Source organism: Antennarius striatus, chromosome 7 (assembly GCF_040054535.1).
Source record: "Antennarius striatus isolate MH-2024 chromosome 7, ASM4005453v1, whole genome shotgun sequence".
Lineage (NCBI taxonomy): Eukaryota > Metazoa > Chordata > Actinopteri > Lophiiformes > Antennariidae > Antennarius > Antennarius striatus.
In genome coordinates this window covers 11,817,500-11,837,202 of record NC_090782.1, presented here as the reverse complement: position 1 = coordinate 11,837,202, position 19,703 = coordinate 11,817,500, and the positions used below count along the sequence as shown (strand labels likewise).

Genomic DNA, 19,703 nt, shown 5'->3' with positions numbered 1-19,703 from the left:
ATACTACTAATATTAATAATATCAATTGTCTAATATCTATTGGACTGATTTTCATTGAATTTTGCAACTATCATAATCCTCAGAGGTTTCATCCTGTTTGTGTTGGTGATTTGTAACTTCCCTCCAGCACCATTAGGAGCATTTATTCTGCAGTAATCATTTTCATCAATAAAGTTATATCAACATCTACCACATGATTAGACACCCTCAAGCTATCGGCTCCTCTTTTTCATTCTGTTTATAACCACAGCAGGTCCACAGTGATGCTGGGATTTTTTTTTTTTTACAATAAATGATTCATATTTATGTTGGTAGAAAAATGTTAAGCATCTCTGGAGATAAATAGTGGACAGTGCCAAAAGATAAATAAAATTATTTATGTCATACCAGAATAAGTGCATAGCAGATAGCATTAATGCACACCAGTCACACCTCAGTGGTCAACAGGACCACACAATGAAACGGCATGTGGAAGATAACCCGCCGGCCTCCTCATTAGTTCGACTTGTGAAAATTTATCAAGTCCCAAAAACCTGTGTCTGTCTCGCTAGTGTCTGGTGTCAGCACAAGAAACTCTGGGTTCATTGACAGAACCTAGCTGGACTACCAGAGGCACACTGACTCAGACGCCACCCAGCAGCACCACAGAGAGGATGTGTAGCACAGAACATCTCCTGTTGGGAGGCAACAGTTATAACACTGGACTTGAATGGAACTTAATAGTGGATGATGACAACCTGCCTCCAACCAGAACAGCATCTGGTCCACCACAGCCTGGACAGTGAACATGGCAGGGAGAGAGTGAGATGGAGGCAGGTCATAGAAAACAAAAGACAAAGATGTCAGTTTAAGCAGGTTTGTGAGAACATTGCTGAGTACTTATGGTGATTCTGCACAGATGATGTTCCGAACCAAAGGAGGAACAAAGAGATCCGACCGGGCAGGTAGGGGATGTTCACTGCAAACCACATCCAGAGACGTGGACACCTTTCAGTAGCCACTTAAGGTCTCTAGACCTGAAGTCGACCTTCCACACAGACGCTGTCTGGAAACAAGAGGTTGATCTGTCCTCTGGCCATCACTCTGATGAATGAAATTTAAAAAAAAAAAAGATGGGGTCCAGACAAGTTTACTGGGATTGGCTGCATGGGGGGGGTTGGGGTTGTGAGTTGTCCCTACCTTTCCCCCACCAGCATGTCATATCCTGGGAACAATGTGAAAGCTGGCTCCTGGTAGACCTCTGCCTCTGCTTCAGGACATCATGTACAGTTGTCAAGGGGTCGAACACGACTGGCAAGGGGAACCCAAAAGCACAACAGAGTAGCGGGCAAGTATAGTCTCAGAACTGGTTTCATAATACAGGCACGGGTCAGGTACCGGGTAATCAGTCCAACATGCAGATGAAAAAACTAGGCAGACTGGGGAGTGGCTGCAGGTGTTTCGAGAGAGGACAGGTGACTGGAATGAGCCGATTGCAAATGAAGGTAGAATCTAAAATGACATGATATGTTAGCAGAAAGAAAACAAACAGAAACTATTAAACCCGAGATGTGACAACAGTATTTTCTGCACTATAATGCCTTTATTTTCTCAAAAACTGTGTGCAGAAAGTACTGTAATAACTGTGACGGGCTCATGAGAATCTAAACAACTATAGTGGCTATTTTGTATGTAATTAAAACAACATAGAGTGAATTCCAGGATTTTTACTGACCACTAGTCATTTCATCATGCCTGTTTTTGTGTTGTGTATCATGTGGGTGTTCCTGTAGTTTCAGTTAAATTTCTGGGATGTTACACAGAAGAAGAGCAGGGATGCTCCATTTAAACCAAGTAATTGTGCAAAATGGAGGCTTACAATACCTCCTCTAGCTGGACACACTATCTTCTCAGCAAAACACCCATCCAAAGGTTGCAGAGGAGAGGACGCAAGGTTTGTTTAAACAACAGTTTCATTTGACCAGATTACATATGAGGCAGCTTAGGAAATATCCTGCCTTTAGCTTGTTAAAGCAGCGGGTCGTGAAACGGGTCAAAGCAACTTTAATGACCAGGATCTATGAAGCTCCGCTATGATAAAATGCAAATTAAACTCCATTAGCTTCACCCAAATTAGCCTCCTGTGTCTCTGCAGACTGCAGGTAATCAAGAAAGTCATTAGAGAAAATGAAGAAAGACCAAAGGAGACTGGGAGGAATCCTTCATATCCACCGATGAGCCGGAGTGGAGATGGAGAGGGGCTTTAATTACTGTATATGATCAATCTTCTACATGAATTTCCACAATACAAAAATGTGAAACTTGCGACAATCATCTTTTTTATTGCATGTGCTGCATATCTCATCCCAGTGAGAGCAGATTAATCACAAAAAAAAACAAACCTTTACACGTGCCACACATGCAGAAAAAACAGCTGATCAATCCAGCTGGGTTACACCTGGGCTTTGAAAGAGATGGAGAGAGCAGCGCCGTGAGGGTGGAGGAGTCATCATTATCTCAGACGAGGAACCCGCTCTTCAAAAGTGCAGCGGCGGTCAGTAATTTGGCCGCTGTGCTGCAGCATCAGCAGAGCATCGTCCCTCCCTGTGCTTTAAAAGACAAACGTTAATAACGCTCCTCTCTCTGTGAAGCCACTGCAGATGTTATTCACACCAGGTAAAGACAACCGCTGCAACGCCAGACCAAAGATCATCCATCTTCTAAAAGGCTCTTGCGTGTCACGCCTTCGTGCAGGTACTGTAGATGAGCAGATGAGAACACAGAGCTGACGTATGTAGATGAGCTGGGCGTCACTGAGAGACACAACCAAGAGCTTCCTCAGAAACTGTTTGAAAAGGAAATTATCTATTTGAAGAGAGGTCAGGCCATATTTACAGTTTTTTTCAGTAGATAGCAGGCGCTTACCCATACTTCAAATACTTTTTCTAATCTCTTAACACAGACTCACACCTTGAAAGCACAATTTACCAAATGGTTAATTTTCTTCTCAAAAACACATTTTGTTAAATAAACACTAACTCTTCATTTCAAAATAGAATACATCTTTTTCTGTACGCACACTTTACCAAAACACTGGATATTTGACTCAAAATGAAATTACCATGTCAAACAATAATTCTAGTTTTCACTTCATAAGGTACATGCAGTCAAAGTACACCAGGGTTCAAAATACTGGGTATTGTTGACATTATAACAATTGCATGGACTTTCATGTTTCAGTTTTACTGGTATTTGCCTGCAAAATGTACACAAAATTTCTCGGCTGGGAACTTTATGTCCACATGCAATGTTCACATTCAAAAGCATTCTAGTGAAGAGCAAATCAGTTTTTTTCCTTTACAGTTTATTACAGGAGGTACAGTAAAAATACTGTTTACCATATGATAGAAGAGAAAAAGCTTACAGTGAACAAAATATTCATGAAACACACAAGAGCGTTCTGAACAAAACAAAACAACAGCAACAAAATGTCCAGAAAAAAAAGGGGACGGGGGGCTTACGTAAAAAAACACAAAATTACTGTCTCTAATCTCTACGATCTCTGATATCATCCAAGGCGAAGCACCTGGGATAGAACCGCTTGGTACGCCGGATCCACCCTTGGTAATGATCAGCTGTGTGTCAATGGGGGGGCAGTGACTCGGTGGTAGAGCGGGTCGTCCAATGTTCCAAGATTGGCGGTTCGATCCCCACTCCCACCCAAAAATACCCAGAGTGTGAGCTGACAGTGGGAGGTGTCAGCTCACCTCTGGAGCACTGCCGAGGTGCCCTTGAGCAAGGTGCCGTCCCCTTTACAGGTTGCTCATTTGGGCGCACCATAAAGGAGCTGCCCGCCACTCTACCCCCCACCCCCCTGCATGCGTACAGGACCCCTGTGTGTGTGAATGTGTGTTCAGGGCCTGTACACACTAATGTATGCACGTATGAATTACTAACACTAGAGTTTGCCACTAATTTCCCTTTAGGGATTAATTGAGTAAATAAAATTTTTAAAAATTAAAAATTAAAACAAAATATTCAATTGTTTGTTTATCAGTTGCGATATATTGTTTTTGAACTGATATCACTGCAGAAGCAGAGGTTTTTATACTGTGTCTAAGGTTTAGAATGTTGTTGTTGCTATTGTGGGATGTTGTGTGTTAACATTTGTAAATAATAAAAAAAACAATCCATAATTTTGTTGGGAGGTATAGCTTGTCTGTTAAGAAAATGAAAGCATTGTGGAAATATGTTCACTGACTGAATAATGAGTGAAAGCAACATGAAATGTGTGAATGGTATGGCCACAAAAGGCCGATGCTGAGCTAATTGTGTTAAGAGTTTTGAAAATTTGACTGCTCTTTGGAAAAACGCTTGTTAGCGCCTGAAAAAACTGTAAGTATGTGGAGTCTCTAAGGAAATGTCAGCTTGGAGAGGCTGGCTAGTGTTTCTTGAAGTGTCTTTCTGCCAGCAGGAAATAAACCTTCATACCTAACCAACTGGAATATAATCAACTTTCATTTATGTTTTCAAAATTCATTGAAAGATGTCATTTCCTGTTATTTTGCTGGAAACCCTACTAATCAATAAAGAAGTGACGTGAACCATGTTGTGTTGACGATTCACGCCTACATTCACAAAAATGGGAGCTTTACATTAAACCAGCGTTGCAGCATTCTTCTGAAATTCAGCTGAGCACTGAAGTATAGAGAGATCACAAGTTCTGGCAGATCTGCTCTCATTCAAAGCCGCCTGTTGAATGGCTGAAGGGCTGCAGTTTGTGGGAAGCTAAAGAAACGGTCTGTGGGGGAGAGGTGGCAACAGAAGGCTTGAATTTTTCATTTTACATGAGCTCTTTCTTTGTAATTGATTTAAAATGTCCTTCCTTCATTTTGTGTGATGTCACAGGACTGAACATCAGAAAATACATTTAGAACATATGAATGTAAGTCACACAGGTTAACTAAAAATATGAAAATGTATGTTTGCTTTTCCTCCAGAGCTTTAGGTCCAAGATGTCAATCAAATAGTGTCAGGAGGATTTTCCTGGCAAGTCACTTGTTTGTTTTTTTGCATTAATAAGTCAACAGTACAACAATATCTTCCTTACAGGATTCAAACCTGTGAGGTCACGCTGTGGCTCCTTCTGCCTCACCTCCTGAAGCCTCTCTGAGAGCTTTCATCCCACCTTCAGTTCCGTCAGCTCTAATTTTAACATCTATTAACACTTTTTGTTTTTACACCCGACGGCTTTTCTCTCACACTGCACTCGTGAGTTTACAGCTACAGCATGGATCTATTGTCAGTCATAAACCGATCACACCCTACCTGTTCAGTACCACATCACCAAGTTAGCCAGCTTAATGGCTAGAGGTACAAAGAGACACTTATTTCTGTCAGGAGTCGGTTTGGAACAAACAGAACGGATGCTATGATAGTAGCAGAGAAAACATTTTCTACTGAAAATTGCGATTTGAGATTTTGACATTAAATTGGACTTTATTCAAGTATTTTAATCAGTTCTCTAAACACTGATTAAAATCAGGACAGTTCTGCTATTTGTTTGTACTGTACGGAACATTTAATGCTGGTGACGCACCCGGGTGAACCTACTGGGCAGTCGGGCCACTTTTGAAGGCTGTTAGAGATCCTGCTGATTGATGCCATTTATTTTATAGGTTTAACAGACTGATGATCTAAGTACTTGTTTTGTGAATGAAACTTTTAGCAACATCAATGGCAGAATGTGTCACCAGATCATCATTGGACAGACCAGTGGCAGTCGACCTCACAGCACCTCATCCGTTTAGTAACTTGTGCCACTTCTTATCAGGCCATTCAAGCTGTTTAATAAAACTAAGAACATTCCTTTTCAAGGATGGTTTTTCCTCCAGAATCATGAAGCATATTTAGGACTGAGACATTTTATTAAGCAGCGAGAACATTCTTCAGAACAAACAGGTAGCAAAGGATACTTTATCATTTTGTTCATAAGTAGCCACGATGTAAGAAATCTCAAATTACTTAAAGACAATGAACTGCTAGAAAAAACAACAACATTGAAATAAGCTGTGGATGATGTGTGTTTGGTTATTTTTCTGTGTTTTGAGCTTGTTACAACCCCATTTTGACACCGGAAACTTTGTGCTCTCTTGGTTCTGTTGAATCCAAATTAAAAACTAGACTGACACTCAGAAACTTCACAGCAGATCATTTCTTTGTTACTTTTATAATAAAAAAATCATACAACCACATTTCACCTATTTCGAAACCAAAATATGAAAAAACAACAAAGGGAGCTGAGATATGATCTAGGAGTTTTGAGGAATACTGCCTTGAGGATTTTGTGAATGTGGATATGTTGGAATTCAACATCTTTTAATGCTTCATTCTGAAACAAAGCGGCAAAAACTCCCAATAGAAAGATAGCATAAACAAAGTGGACAGATTAAACGTGAACAACATGCCGGAAACAGGTACAATGTGCAAAAACAGACAGAGGAGAGGAACCACAAAACATTTAGCTTCATAAATATCATCTACAACACAAACGCTCCTCATTGTACAAAGATGCACCATCAGCTTGTAACTAATGCAGATTTAGCTGTGAGCACAGTCTTCTGTTTGCTATTTATTTTCCAGTGTTAAGGCACATGTTGCTGCTTGGTAAAAAAATGATCTTTGGTAAATGAAACATTTTACACAAAGAGATACAGCAATCACAAAATATTTAAAGGTGCTGACGCTTTAAATTCTTTTTAAACAATTTACTGTTCCATATTCCCAATTCTCCTTACGTTTAACAGTTTGACAAATATCTGATTTCAGAAGTGTGAAAGAAAATACAAATCCTCTTCACGCTGTATCTGAGCTTGAGACGTGCCACCAGAAAAATAATAACCAACGGTGATTCAAATACAAGACCTCCAAAGTGCAAATTTAAATATTAAAGCTGCTTTTAAAAGGGTTTGGTCCACAGCCAAACATTCGCACAAATGATTAGTCTGAGATGAGATAAACTACTAAAACAGAACGTTTAAATGCTTGTTATTGATATAGAGTTGCGTCAAAAGGATAACACATTTTTGTACTTCACGCATGAAACTACGATTAGCTTAGCGTAGCATGACGACTGTAAGCAGGGGAAACAGCTAGTCTTGCTCTGTTAAATGGTAGTGTCATCATTTTTAGCTGGAATTCTGAAAAAACTGATAAATGAAGACACAATCGAAGTCAAAAAGTGAATCAGAGACCAGGACTCTCCAGAAAAAGATAGCTTGTATTTGAATGGATCCTGGCTAAAATGAAAAATGAAATGTTCAAATGAAATGAACAAAATGAAAAAAGTTTAGACATTAAGTATGAATTAAAGGAACTCTATAAAGAGGTGTTGGACATTTTTACATTTGGACAGAACTCCACCAGCTGTTCCCCACGTTTACAGTCTAACTTCTCAGCTGCATCACCTGGTATAAATTTTCGGATGTACCTGCTTTCCTAAAATGTTAACCTCTCTTTGAATGTGCAACTGTAAAAATAAATCCAAGGAATCAAAGGACACATACACAAACAATAAAAAGTTACAAATACCAACAGGTGCTCAAGCACTCAAACATATCTGGTCCACTCTTTCTGTATTAAGACTGCATATAAAATTTCTTTTTGTGATAAAGCACAATATTTATAGACAAAATCTCTTAAAGTTCAGTGGAATGTACTATATGACTGAAAAGCTATTAACACACTTCTCAGTTTTTAAAAGTTTGCAAATCAGCAATAAGACTGATTTACACATGGATTCAATGCCACTATTTAGGATCCAAAGACAAACTTCATGTAACACACATACACACACACACACACACACACACACACACACACACACACACACACACACACACACACACACACACACACACACACACACACACACACGTTCATCTTATGAAGGCAGACACTGCTTCGAGGCCACTGGCGTCTCACACAGGTACGCTCACAGGTGAGGCTGTAAGAATGAACAGTTACATTTCACAGAAAAGAAAACAGCAGTGGAATGTCTGGACTCTGTTATTCCTCACACTGTAACCCGATCAAGTAGTGAGACGCAGCACGACGACATGAAAAACTTTCCAGAAATAGAAAAAAACAACAATTATTGGAAGATATTCCAGTTCTTCCATTTCCTAAAACTCAAAAACGTCCAAAAACATCCAAAATATAAAGTACCTATTTGCATCTCTTATAAAAGAAATCTCCTTGAAAAATACAACAAAGTTAGATTTTAAGAAACTATTGTGCAAATTGTAGTTTGAGTGACATACTTGAGGCTAAGACATCACAAGATGGTGTGCAGCGAATGCTCAGTCTTCTGTGCTGGGTGAATACTGTGGTCAGACTGGAGTCTTTGCTCTGAGGTCCTTGTATATTTGACACACTGGGGGTCTCCGTCGGGGGGCAGGTTCAGCTGGACACTGTCTGCCTGTGAGTGCACAGGCGTGGAGGTGACACAGCTGGACCGGCTCAGGTCTGGCACCTCTAAAGTCTTATCCAGACACTCGGAGTCTTTGGTGGAAGGTAGCTGAGGCCCCCCCGAGAGCTGGGGGACATCTTTGGTATAAGGAAGAGTGTCTGTTTCTGTAGAAACTAATGTGCGGAGGTCCGACGGGCCCGTGGGCCCCGGAGAGCTTCTGTGTTTGTCTGCATGTAAAACAGGTCCCTGTGGTGTCTTTGGTAAACTCCCCTTGTCTTTATTTTTGCAAGCTTTAGGGGAAGGCTTAGAGAGGGACAGGAAGGGAGGCTTGGCGCTGAGCGGTGACCCCACCTTGACCCTGCTGAGGCTGAGGATGTTCCTGCGGGTTTCAAGGGGGAGTTTGTCCAACTGTCTTCCAACCTGGACTGGGCTGGGAAACAGCGTTCCTTGACACGCCCTGTAGAAATATCTGTAAAGTAAAACAGAAGCAGACATCAGGATGCACCCTCCCAGAGACACACGCCAGGCTCACTGGAGAAACATGAAAGGCATCTGGTGCAGATATGATTCCTGGAATGGGCCATAAATATTGGAGAAGCGGCGTTGTGTCGTCTGTTGGACACACATCAAACAGAGTGTACCTGGGCAGCAGAGCAGTGACAGGCGTGATGACACAAAGCAGGTAGAAGAGGGGGTCCTGCAGAAGTCTTTGCATGGTCCAGTAGGGGTTGGAGGGGGAGTAGCAGGTGGGACAGGAGGCATTGTAACACAGAGCCACCGAGAAGAACAAGACCACACTGAAGGTGATCGACAGCCAGTTCATCCAGGTCTGCAAGGGAGGTGAAGCACTGACATGTTATTTCTGTTCTGTGTTAGACAGACTATCATAAAACAAAAAGAAAGGAGTTCTCACATTATTAGATTGAAAACATTGAAAGCATTACATACAAAACAGACTGATCTTAATAAGACAGTAACAAGACAATGACATTTGTTATATATAATATAAAGTGGAAAACTGAAAAAAAATTATACAGGTACGCCTCGGCTTACGCCGTGTAGAGATACATCGTCCTCGATTATACTTCAGTATATACACGGAAAAATAAAAATCGAGTTTACATCACAAAAACTTACATCCACAATATTTGGAATCATGAAATCACTAAGTAAACCATTAAAACACATAACATCATGTTACTTCAAAATAAATAAGAATAAAACCATGTATCGTATTGTTAGCTCATAGTGGCCCTCGTTACCCACAATGCTGAATAAGCAACTGAAGACGAGACGGCGATGTAAAAGATGGAGAAGTTTTTTTCTGTACTACAATAATAAATTTTAAAAATTGTTTGTAAGCTTAAAGTAGATTTATAAAAAAATAAAAAGAAAACATTGAGAAATTTCATAAATAAAGTACAGTACAGAAGTGGGAATGGCTGTTTTCAGTGGTGGTTTAGCCTGGAGACAAGTTAATTTGATTTATGTCATCTTCCAACTTACGTCACGTCTACTGGAACCAATTAAAGATGTGAGCAGAGGTTTACCTGTACCACCATGATTATTTATAGAGATATATAATCATATCACCCTAGCATTATCCATATCACGTGCAAAACAATAAAGTAGAGACTATGATAATATTCAATATTCTGGTAAGACTGATGACAAAAATCATCATCAACTCCATTTTTTTAATGGAAGTAATTATTTTTAGTGGGATGTGTCGCCAGATTTGTTTGATCGTTGTCGAGCCACAGATAACATAAATGGGTTTCTAAGGTGATTTGTGAGCGGTTTTCCTGTGCAGTGTGCTCTCAGAATTGTCCTGTATTGCTGTATGTTGTATATGCATAAATGATATGTTCATGTTGGTGGATGGTGCTTTATGAAGCTCACATGACAAATGACCTGTGTGCTTAACATTAGCATTCACTTGTTATCATTTGCTTATAGCAAACTCAAAGCTCTAAATTCACTTTTATACTTTTGGATCTTCTCTGGTTCCACCTCCAGCGGATAAATGTTTCACAGCTAGTTGCTAACTATATTTACTAGTAGCATGAAGAGAAGTAAAGAGATGGCGATGTACAGTGTATTATCAGAGATTCAAACCAGTCCAGTTATTTGATTTTGATTGTTAATACTATAAATGAACTGATTGGTGCAACTTTCATGTTTAATACCTTAATTCACTATGCCCAAATGTGCTGCATCCTTGAATCTGATGGCCAAAACTAACATTAAAAGCATATTCTTATAAAAAAATAATTTTCTTTGAAGCAGGTAAATAAAATAAATGATCAAACCAAATTAATACTACAGCAGCACCTTGAGATAGGAGCAACTCGACGTAGGAGTTTTTGGAGTTATGAGCCGTCACTGTCTATATATTTTTGGTTCAAGATACACTACCCTTCAAAAGTTTGGGGTCGCGTAGAAATTGCCTTATTTTTGAAAGAAAAGCAAAGTGTTTTCTTCAATGAAGACAACGTTAAGATAATCAGAAATACACTCTACATTGCTAATGTGGTAAATGACTATTCTAGCTGCAAATATGTTGTTTTTGGTGCAATATCTACAGAGGAGTATAGAGACCCATTCCCAGCTACTATCACTCCATTGTTCTAATGGTACAATGTGTTTGCTCATTGCGTCAGAAGGCTAATGGATGATTAGAAAACCCTTTGTGCAATTATGTTAGCACAGCTGAAACCAGAAAAAGAACTTTCCTCTGAAACTTGGAAATCTATTCTTGTTCTTAGAAATATGGGCTATTCCATGTATTGTCAAGAAAACTGAAGATTTCAATGGTGTGCACTACTCCCTTCAGAGAACAGCACAAACAGGCTCTAACTAGAGAAGTGGGAGGCCCCGCTGCACACTGAGCAAGAAGATGAGTACATTAGAGTCTGTATTTTGAGAAATAAACGCCGCACAGGTCCTCAACTGGCAGCTTCAATAACTAATACCCACAAAACACTAGTGTCAACATCTACAGTGAAACGGTGTGGCAAACAAAAAGTCATATCTGATACTAGCCAATACAAGAGAAAGATTAATATTGGCAGAAGAACACAGACACTGGCCAGAGGAAAATCGTAAAAAGTGTTATGGATGGACAATCTGAAGTTTGATGTGTTTGGATTATACAAAAGAATTTTTGTGAGACGCAGAACAACTCAAAAGATGATGGAAGAGTGTCTGGTTCATGTGTTCTTGTGACTTTTGCGACTCTTTTCATGCTTTGACATCCATCCATCTTCTTCTGCTGTGCACCTGCACAGGGGGTTACTGGAGCCTATCCCAGTGGACTACAGGCGAGAGGTGGGGCACATCGTCAGTGCATTGTGGACTTTCTCGTTGTTTATAAAGCTAATATATAAAATTAATTATACACAGGTAAAGTCTGCAGGTCTATTGGTTCATAAAAATATGTGTTTTTTTAATAATATAGGGTGTTTGGGGCTTTTTTAGAAGGCTGAAACAAATTAAAATATTTTTTGTTATTTTAGATGGGGAAAATTAGTTTGAGATACAAGTTGATTTAAGTAGTCACGTAGCAAATTAAACTTGTATCTCAAGGTACTAATGCACATATTTATGGGAATTCAGATGCTCTCTTGCTATTGAATGACTTTAGGCTGATGAAAAATGTGCTGACTTGCTACCCGACGTGACAGAACCGGACGATGTTTCACTGAGGTTCTTCCTGACACACAGGCACATTATTAATTACTGCCTCACAGCCGCTGTATGGGGGAGAGAGTGAGTGCTGTCCGCTGCCACCACAGGTACCTGATTGACTTCCACTACTGTTAAAATTCATGCATCCATTAGGATCCCGTGCAGCCGGAGATTGAGAGACCTGCCTCCTGAATGTTTTGAAATGTTTACCTTTGGTCGATGCTGCTGACTATGAATTCTCTCTGCACGAGAGGGCCAAAATGTCCTGGAAGGTAGTTAGTGATCGGGACATTTTTCATGTAGAAAATGCGTCAAGCTAAATTTACAGCCTCAGTATAATGGAAAAGACTTTGATTCAATGCAGGATCTTAAAACCAAAATAGCTCACAGCCAAGACTGCTGGGCTGCTTACAAAAACCACGCAGGGAATGTAGCCGACACAGGGAGGGAACGTGGGGGAACATAAACAGGTATGCTGGCGAGCCGTAGCAGCGTGAGGTGGATCTGGGCTGTGACGCAGGTCTGCACAGAAGCAGACAGAAAAAAGGTTCTGCTGCTGCAGAGCGTTCTGCTCCGTGGGGAATAACCTTCCACACACACGCCAGCAGTTACACCACTGATCTCACCGACTGAGGACCTGTGCAGAGGCTTTCTTACCCAGGTTTTGGTCTCGATGCCAAGGTGCACCAGAATAGTGAATAAGGCGATGGTGGTAATGGGTGTTCCCCATGTAAACAGATCCACGTCAGAGTCAGCATAAGCCTGGAGAGAAGAAGAGATCAGGCAGTCAACAGCAGCAACAAGGAATCACTGAGTGAAGATGAGCTGATGGGATTTAAAGTGGACTCACAAAGTATGGAATGAAGAAGCAGACCAGACTTTGGTAGAAGGCATCAATCATGTTCATCCAGAACATATATGGCTTATATTCCTGTAAGACACACGTTTACATTTATGAGCTTCATCAGTGTGACTGGAGAGACACACAAATAATCTAACAGGCCCCCTATGCTCAGGAACCCAGAGACAGAGGCCTCTCACAGCAGAACACACCTGCTGTATACAGGAAATACATATGTCAAGTTTACTGAAAAAATATTGCACCATTTTTTAATTAAAGTCAAGATATATTCATTAGAGACAAACAATAACAATCCTAATTTAAAAAACAACACACCACATCAGCATTTCGCTGTAGCTTGTAGAGAATCTCATAACAAGAAAAAATAAAACAGTTTTTTCCCCAAGAAACAAAAATGTAGATACATTTAGATAAGGGTTGTTCCAGGTTAAAGGTAGTAGTAAAAAACACTGGAATCATCAACACTATCCATTCACAAAACTATTGAGCCCATAAAAGTCTGGCTATGTTTCAGCTTTATAAAATGTAAGATTTAAAGGCCTGATTATAGTTATTTCCATTATCTTTGAGACAAATCTGCATGAATCCATCTAATACCACTGTGTTTGGGTCATTTCACCTAAACCTTGCTAAAAATGCTAAAGCTAATCAGGTATTTGGCAGGGAACATCCACACAAGTGTTTGCTTGGACTTGAATGACAAACTGAAGTAAAGTCAGTGAAGCTGAAGACTGGAGGGCTGCAGGTCGACAGGTGTCCATCTCCCAAAACGAATAGCAGTCATGCACTAAGTGCTAAAAACACTTCAGGGGTTCAGCTGTATTAGTTACATAAAATCTTACTCCTTTTAATGTGTGTGTTTTGTTAGATATCACACGGCCATGGAAAATCATTGCCACAGTTATAACGAAGGGCTTCTACGATTTCAAATAATGATGCAGCTAACAAATAAAATGTAATAAACTGAATACAGCTAATTACTATGTAACACGATATCACAATAATTTGCAGAAGGTGCCTTTAGCTCATTTATGCTCCCTATGCTCTCCCACTGTGATGTTTGCTGTCATGTCAAACAAAGGGGCTGACCGGAAGTGAGTCAGTGGCAATGAAACCATTAATAAAACTCAACAGTACAATATTTTAACATGCTAATAGTTGCTAATACTCAAAAACATCAAAACACAGCCAAGGCTGATGTGAATGTTACTGGTTAGGTAGATATTTGATGTAAAACAAGAACAGACAAACTGAAATTCTTCCCACATGATGGTGGCGTATGGACTTAAAATCTCACGTGATCTTAAGTACTAATGTTAGATAAAAGTATGGCACTGGATGAGCTCCATCAGTTCATGTCTTCCTCTTCTCTACAAGTTTGTTAAAACACAGGAGGAATAAACACACGGGTAGAGCATACCTCAGAGTTCTGGCCATTCACGTAGAGCTGAGGTAGTTGTTGGAGCGTCTCTGCTGACACGTCTTTGTCGATAGTGCCAGTGATGAGTTGTGGGAAAGCGGAGAACATCAGGTTAAAGAAGATGAGATACCACTGGTCTATCATGGCCGAACCTGAGAATCCACAGTAGAACTGATACCAGAAGGTGAGCGCAACAAACATCTGTGGGAACAAATGATAGAAGCAGTTGGGGAAAGGACTTTCTTACTTCTTGACTGGTGTCGACTAATGTTAGCTATGTTACAGTTAACATTTGTTAACTGTAACCATTTACGAAATGGGTGCAGCTTACAGCGTTTTTGTAGAAGAAATAGAGAATCATGTTAGCCAGTCGGGCGTAGCACCAATGTCCGTGGACCAGCAGCAGCTTTTGGAGATACTGGAAACGTGGCAGAGCAAAGTCACTCGCCATCACTGCCTGCAAACACCAGCAGGACCAAGAATTAGCCTACACCATCAACACATGACTGGTGCAGTTATCAGGAAGTAAATGCAACATACTGTATGTCTGGGCCTGCTACCCACGTCTGCCGCCTCCTAATGACTCTTCAGTGGAAAAAAATCTTTCCAAAGCAATAACCCTTAAACAAATTGTTCACCTTTTGGGATTTGTTGCATCAGTAGGAAGCCGTCGGTCTCATCCATCAACATCTAACCTAGAACACCCCCTGTAGACTAGCTGGGTTTATAACTTACATTTTAAATGGCACTGCTAATCCTTTAAGACACCTCTCACCTGTCAACGTTATTTGTCAACAAGAAATATAATAGCAGATGCCTCATTGCGCTGCAATTTAGCTTCTGCTGTGCCTCGTAAAGACTGCACAGGGAGAGCAGCCCTGACAGGAGAAAGGTGTGTTAATCATAACGCAGTGTGTGCTGCTCTGAGTGCATGAATGTGTGTGTGTATGTCAGCACTGCAAGGAATCCCGAGAACTGATTGCTGCCTCATTAAAAGTTAATTTGATTAACAGTGATTAATCTATTCGCCCGTTTAAGCAGAGGATACAGAGACGTTAACAGATGTGCTGCACAGCAGCAGCCCCCACCCCCAGGCCTCATGAGGACGGTAATGCGGAGTCTCCATCAGTGCTGTGAGGATTACCTTCCTGTACTCTCAACAAAGCGAGCAGGAAGTAAGGTGTGAGTGTTTTTAACCTTGCTATAGGCAGCTGTGGCGTTGGTCACAGTCCATACAGCAACACAGAAGCTTGTGTAGAAGGACCCCCCCCTAAAGTGTTCAGGACAAACTTACTGACTCAGCATCATGTAGACAATCGTCTTCGGCTAAAAGATTCACTTAAGAGTAATGAGAACGCATGAACTATTCCAAAGGATGTCAGTGTGTTTCCTCATTCCCTTATCTTTATCCCACAGCCCCCCTCAACCTCTCTAGCTGCCGTTTTTATGACCCCATTTTTTATCCACCCCTCGACCACCTCCCTCTTCATCCGTCCCTTCCATTCCCTCCACTTGTCATCCCTCCTTACCTGCATGCCCTCCTGTCCTGAGATGCCCACACCCACATCCGCTACCTGGATCATGCTGACATCATTGGCGCCGTCACCTGAGGTAAATGTGAAGAGAGGGAATATAGTCTCTCTTTTACTGAGCGCCGTTATGAAAAGGATGAGCTGCACCTTTACAATTATAAGCTTGTGTCTTCAAACCATCAGATTTTGAATTTTGTTTTAATTGACATTGATGAAATTTATTTACCCGTTCATCTTTAACGGTCTTTATTATCATTATCCGGTTCAAACTAAACACCCGGCATGCACAAGGCATGTCTAAAATATATTCAAATGGGCTGCAGCTTTCTTTGCCTATTGTAATTTCTATTGCTGCAACAGAAAGAAAATGATGACACAGTGAAATCTTGTGTCAAGTTAAACGTAATTTACATATAGACGACTGGAGGTGGAACCTCCATCCTGTTTGTGTAATAAGACTCGTGAATATGTGGAAAACATCTCTCAGTAATCTCATCTAATCTGCTGTCCCCACAGAGACATAAAATAAAGGAGTGTGAGGAGACGCAGTGTTTTCTCAACATTACTGCTAACATAGCAATGACAGGAAAGTGCTTGGCTGGCTAAAATGGGATTCTCCTGGGAAAAGCAGGAACAAATAAATGACAAACAAGGAGAAAAGAGAGACTCATAAGTCATCCTCATGTCTGCTCATCATGTCATTAAGCCAAAGTGCTACCGAGGCACCTTTAAATATCATTGAGCTAGTCATAGCAAGGGTGCTGCAGAAGTCATGTGAGGAGAGTGCTGAGGACCCGAGAAATAAAACATCTGATGCCTGAACCCACACCATCCTCCTTTTCTGGCTTGGAGAATTTGAGGAATTTGTTTTCTTCTGTGAGTAATAACTGCTTAGAGGTCTTTGACAGAGAGATGCCAGTGGAGCTCATTAATTTATAAAAAAATTTGCCTGACAGCAAAAATATTTATATCTTCTGGTAAACAAAAATTATCAGCTGCTTTTTGTGCATATTTCTGACACACTGCCATAACAACCAGCACATGGGAGTGATCTGTGACCAGGAAGTGGTCAGACTGATTCCAGGAATGGGATAAATCTGGGTGGGGAACATCAAATGGCAGCGCTTGCATCTCAAGCAGAGCAACATGTCACCAACCAAGTCTCAGTGATGCCAGAGGCATTAGGACATCACGAGAAAGGAGAACACGCTCTGGTTAATCAGTTTAATGCTTGTTGAGCGTTCACTTACCGATAGCTAGAGTCATGACTTTAAGCTTGTTCCGCACCAGTTTGACCACCATGCTCTTCTGCAGTGGGGTGGAGCGGCAGCATAACACCGAACGGCAGCTCCGAGCCACAGCCAGAAACTTATCCTCCAAACTCTTATCCAGGGCATAGGCCAAAGTCCGCCCATCAATTACCAGGCCCAGCCGGTGGACTATGAAGGGAGCGGTGTGGGAGGAGGAGGAGGAGGAGGAGGAGGAGGATGGAGATGAGGAGTGGTAGATCTCAAAGGGTGCAAAATTAGTGTGGAAGGCATTGGTGGCCTGATCTGTGGAGCTGCAGAGGAATTTGGCTTGGATGTAGTGCAAACTCTCCTCCAGCAGCAACGCACACGCCTCCTGTTTCAGAGACAGGCACAGAATGGGCTGGAATTCAGGATCAGGTCACTAAGTGGTTTCATATCAACCCGTCTGAGCACAGAATTACAGTAAACCCTGATGTCTTTAACCTTACAATGTCAACTCTTAATAACACGAGCTGCATTGGGAAAATGTCAAAACTTTGATGTGATAGTGACTCTAGATCATGGTGATCCATCCCAGAGCCTGTGAGGTATTTTATCTTGACTAAAGTGATGGTCCAACAGGAATGACCGTCCTTACATCCAAGATTTAAATAAGGCTGAAAATGTGAAGCAGTCGCTTTCATTTGAACCTTTTCATCGAAGCAAATCTGTATTTTCATGAACGAATGGCTTCTTCAACTCACCTGAGAATCAGCGTTGAGAGTCAGGATTTCCTCCTCAGGGTCCAGTAGCTTGCAGGCATACGCAATATTAACGGCTGTCTCCTGTTTGTCACCCGTCAGCACCCATATCTGCAGGCCGGCACTCCGAAGGGCAGCTATCGTTTCAGGGACCCCGTCCTGCAGCCGATCCTCAATGCCTGTTGCTCCTACCGATAAAAAAATTCTGATGGTGACACAGACTTCTGCACCCACACTACAGCAACAATACCTAAGCAATTTGAAAAACAACAAATAGTGGTGCATCCCCAGTTAAACGTGTGGTGAGGTTGTAAATGAATCAATCGTGAATCAATTACCAAGAAGCTGAAGGTTTGTCTCCAGTCGCAGCGCCGACTCAAACAACAGCTCCTCTCTTCCCTGGATCGCCGTCTCAGCCTCCAAGTGATGCTGCAGCCAGCAGGCATATTGCTCCTTGTTCAGAGTCTGACACAGGAGCACAAACACATGCAGTTGATATACAATACACACATGAACATACAAACTGATGATTGTTTAAGATTAAAAAACTAACACTAATTTAAGTGTGAAAGTCTTGTGCCAACATGGCTCAAGAAGATCCATGTGAGACCTTGAGAAGGTGTTTAATCACAAGCAGAGATAAAAAGAGTGCGGCTTGGACAGCATAAATTAACAGCCTGGGAAAGTGGCACAGATTGCAGTTGAGTCATGAAGAATGTTGTTTTAGAAGCGCCAGGGCCATGTGATGATTTGTGCTGGGTCCATGCACAACCTGCCAAAAAGCCACTGCGACATATCATCTCCAACTTCTAAAGCAATTACGGGGAAGAAGCATTTGTTCAGCATTTCTTCAGGGGACTCCCATTACCTTTTTTGCAATGCATAGTGTGCGAAGGCCATCTACAGCATACAGGTTCAGGTAGTTTTGAGTTCGGGTGAAAATCTTTTTCTGACGTTTCCCTTTGGAGCTTCCTAAAAAAACAAAAAAACAAAAAAACAAAAACAGAAGTCAAGCAATTAACTTCGTGTTGGATTAAGCACGTATAAAACAGAATTTTTGTTCTGGAGGAAAAAGGATATGTCCTTGTTTTACTCAAGTGGTTTAACATTTGGCTCCAGAAGCTTCCTCTGAGAGGCACATGAAAGCCATCTGTCCTCACACCCAAATTAATCACATATCAGCATACATGGGGAATTTAGCACGCATACTAATGCCTCAATATACTTTAGAATATTCATATTTCTCATCAAGCCGGATCTGGGGTGCAGTAAGCAAAAATTAGATGAAGGGCTTTTCTGCTTTCAGGAAAACTGAGTTTGAATGAAGTGATCTCTAATAAAGTGAACTACAACAGGCTGTTTCAGATGTCTTGAATTAGGATGTTTTGCTAAATTGTCTCCCTGGCACAGCGTCATGACCATCTTTTTGGCAGGGGGACTGTGCACAAACAGATTGGCTTTCAGCAGTTTCCCGACAGTCCGCACTTTGATCAGCAGCCATGTCATCTCACAAATAACACAACAGCTTGGCAGGCACGGATACGCAGGCACGTCGCCACGCAAAATTATTTTCACTGAAAAGGACAAATTAACACAAAGCCATCAATAATGTGAAGAATTCAAAGACAAAATAGAGCTGATTTCCTGTGACATCTTATTCAACAATTGCTGTTGCCCAGACAGAATCTGTTTTGTCTTTTTGGTTGTGGAAAAGAACAGCAGGAGTGTCCACTTCTGACAAACACAAGGGAGGACCAGCC

At 41.2% G+C, this 19,703-nt stretch overlaps 1 protein-coding gene across 1 annotated transcript in view; it reads right to left on the bottom strand.

Annotated features, from left to right (window-relative positions):
• Positions 1 to 5,895: 5,895 nt before the first annotated feature.
• atp10a (ATPase phospholipid transporting 10A) overlaps positions 5,896 to 19,703 on the bottom strand; it is a 34,903-nt gene continuing 21,095 nt past the window's right edge. Inside the window, exons 11-21 of the mRNA XM_068319221.1 lie at positions 18,812 to 18,915; positions 18,282 to 18,408; positions 17,947 to 18,131; positions 17,204 to 17,576; positions 15,951 to 16,027; positions 14,753 to 14,878; positions 14,422 to 14,622; positions 12,990 to 13,070; positions 12,797 to 12,901; positions 9,091 to 9,278; positions 5,896 to 8,918 (exon numbers count right to left, since the gene is read on the bottom strand). Coding sequence (XP_068175322.1) covers positions 8,315 to 8,918; positions 9,091 to 9,278; positions 12,797 to 12,901; positions 12,990 to 13,070; positions 14,422 to 14,622; positions 14,753 to 14,878; positions 15,951 to 16,027; positions 17,204 to 17,576; positions 17,947 to 18,131; positions 18,282 to 18,408; positions 18,812 to 18,915 — 2,171 coding nt within the window. The 3' untranslated portion in view covers positions 5,896 to 8,314. The remainder of the gene's footprint in view (positions 8,919 to 9,090; positions 9,279 to 12,796; positions 12,902 to 12,989; positions 13,071 to 14,421; positions 14,623 to 14,752; positions 14,879 to 15,950; positions 16,028 to 17,203; positions 17,577 to 17,946; positions 18,132 to 18,281; positions 18,409 to 18,811; positions 18,916 to 19,703) is intronic.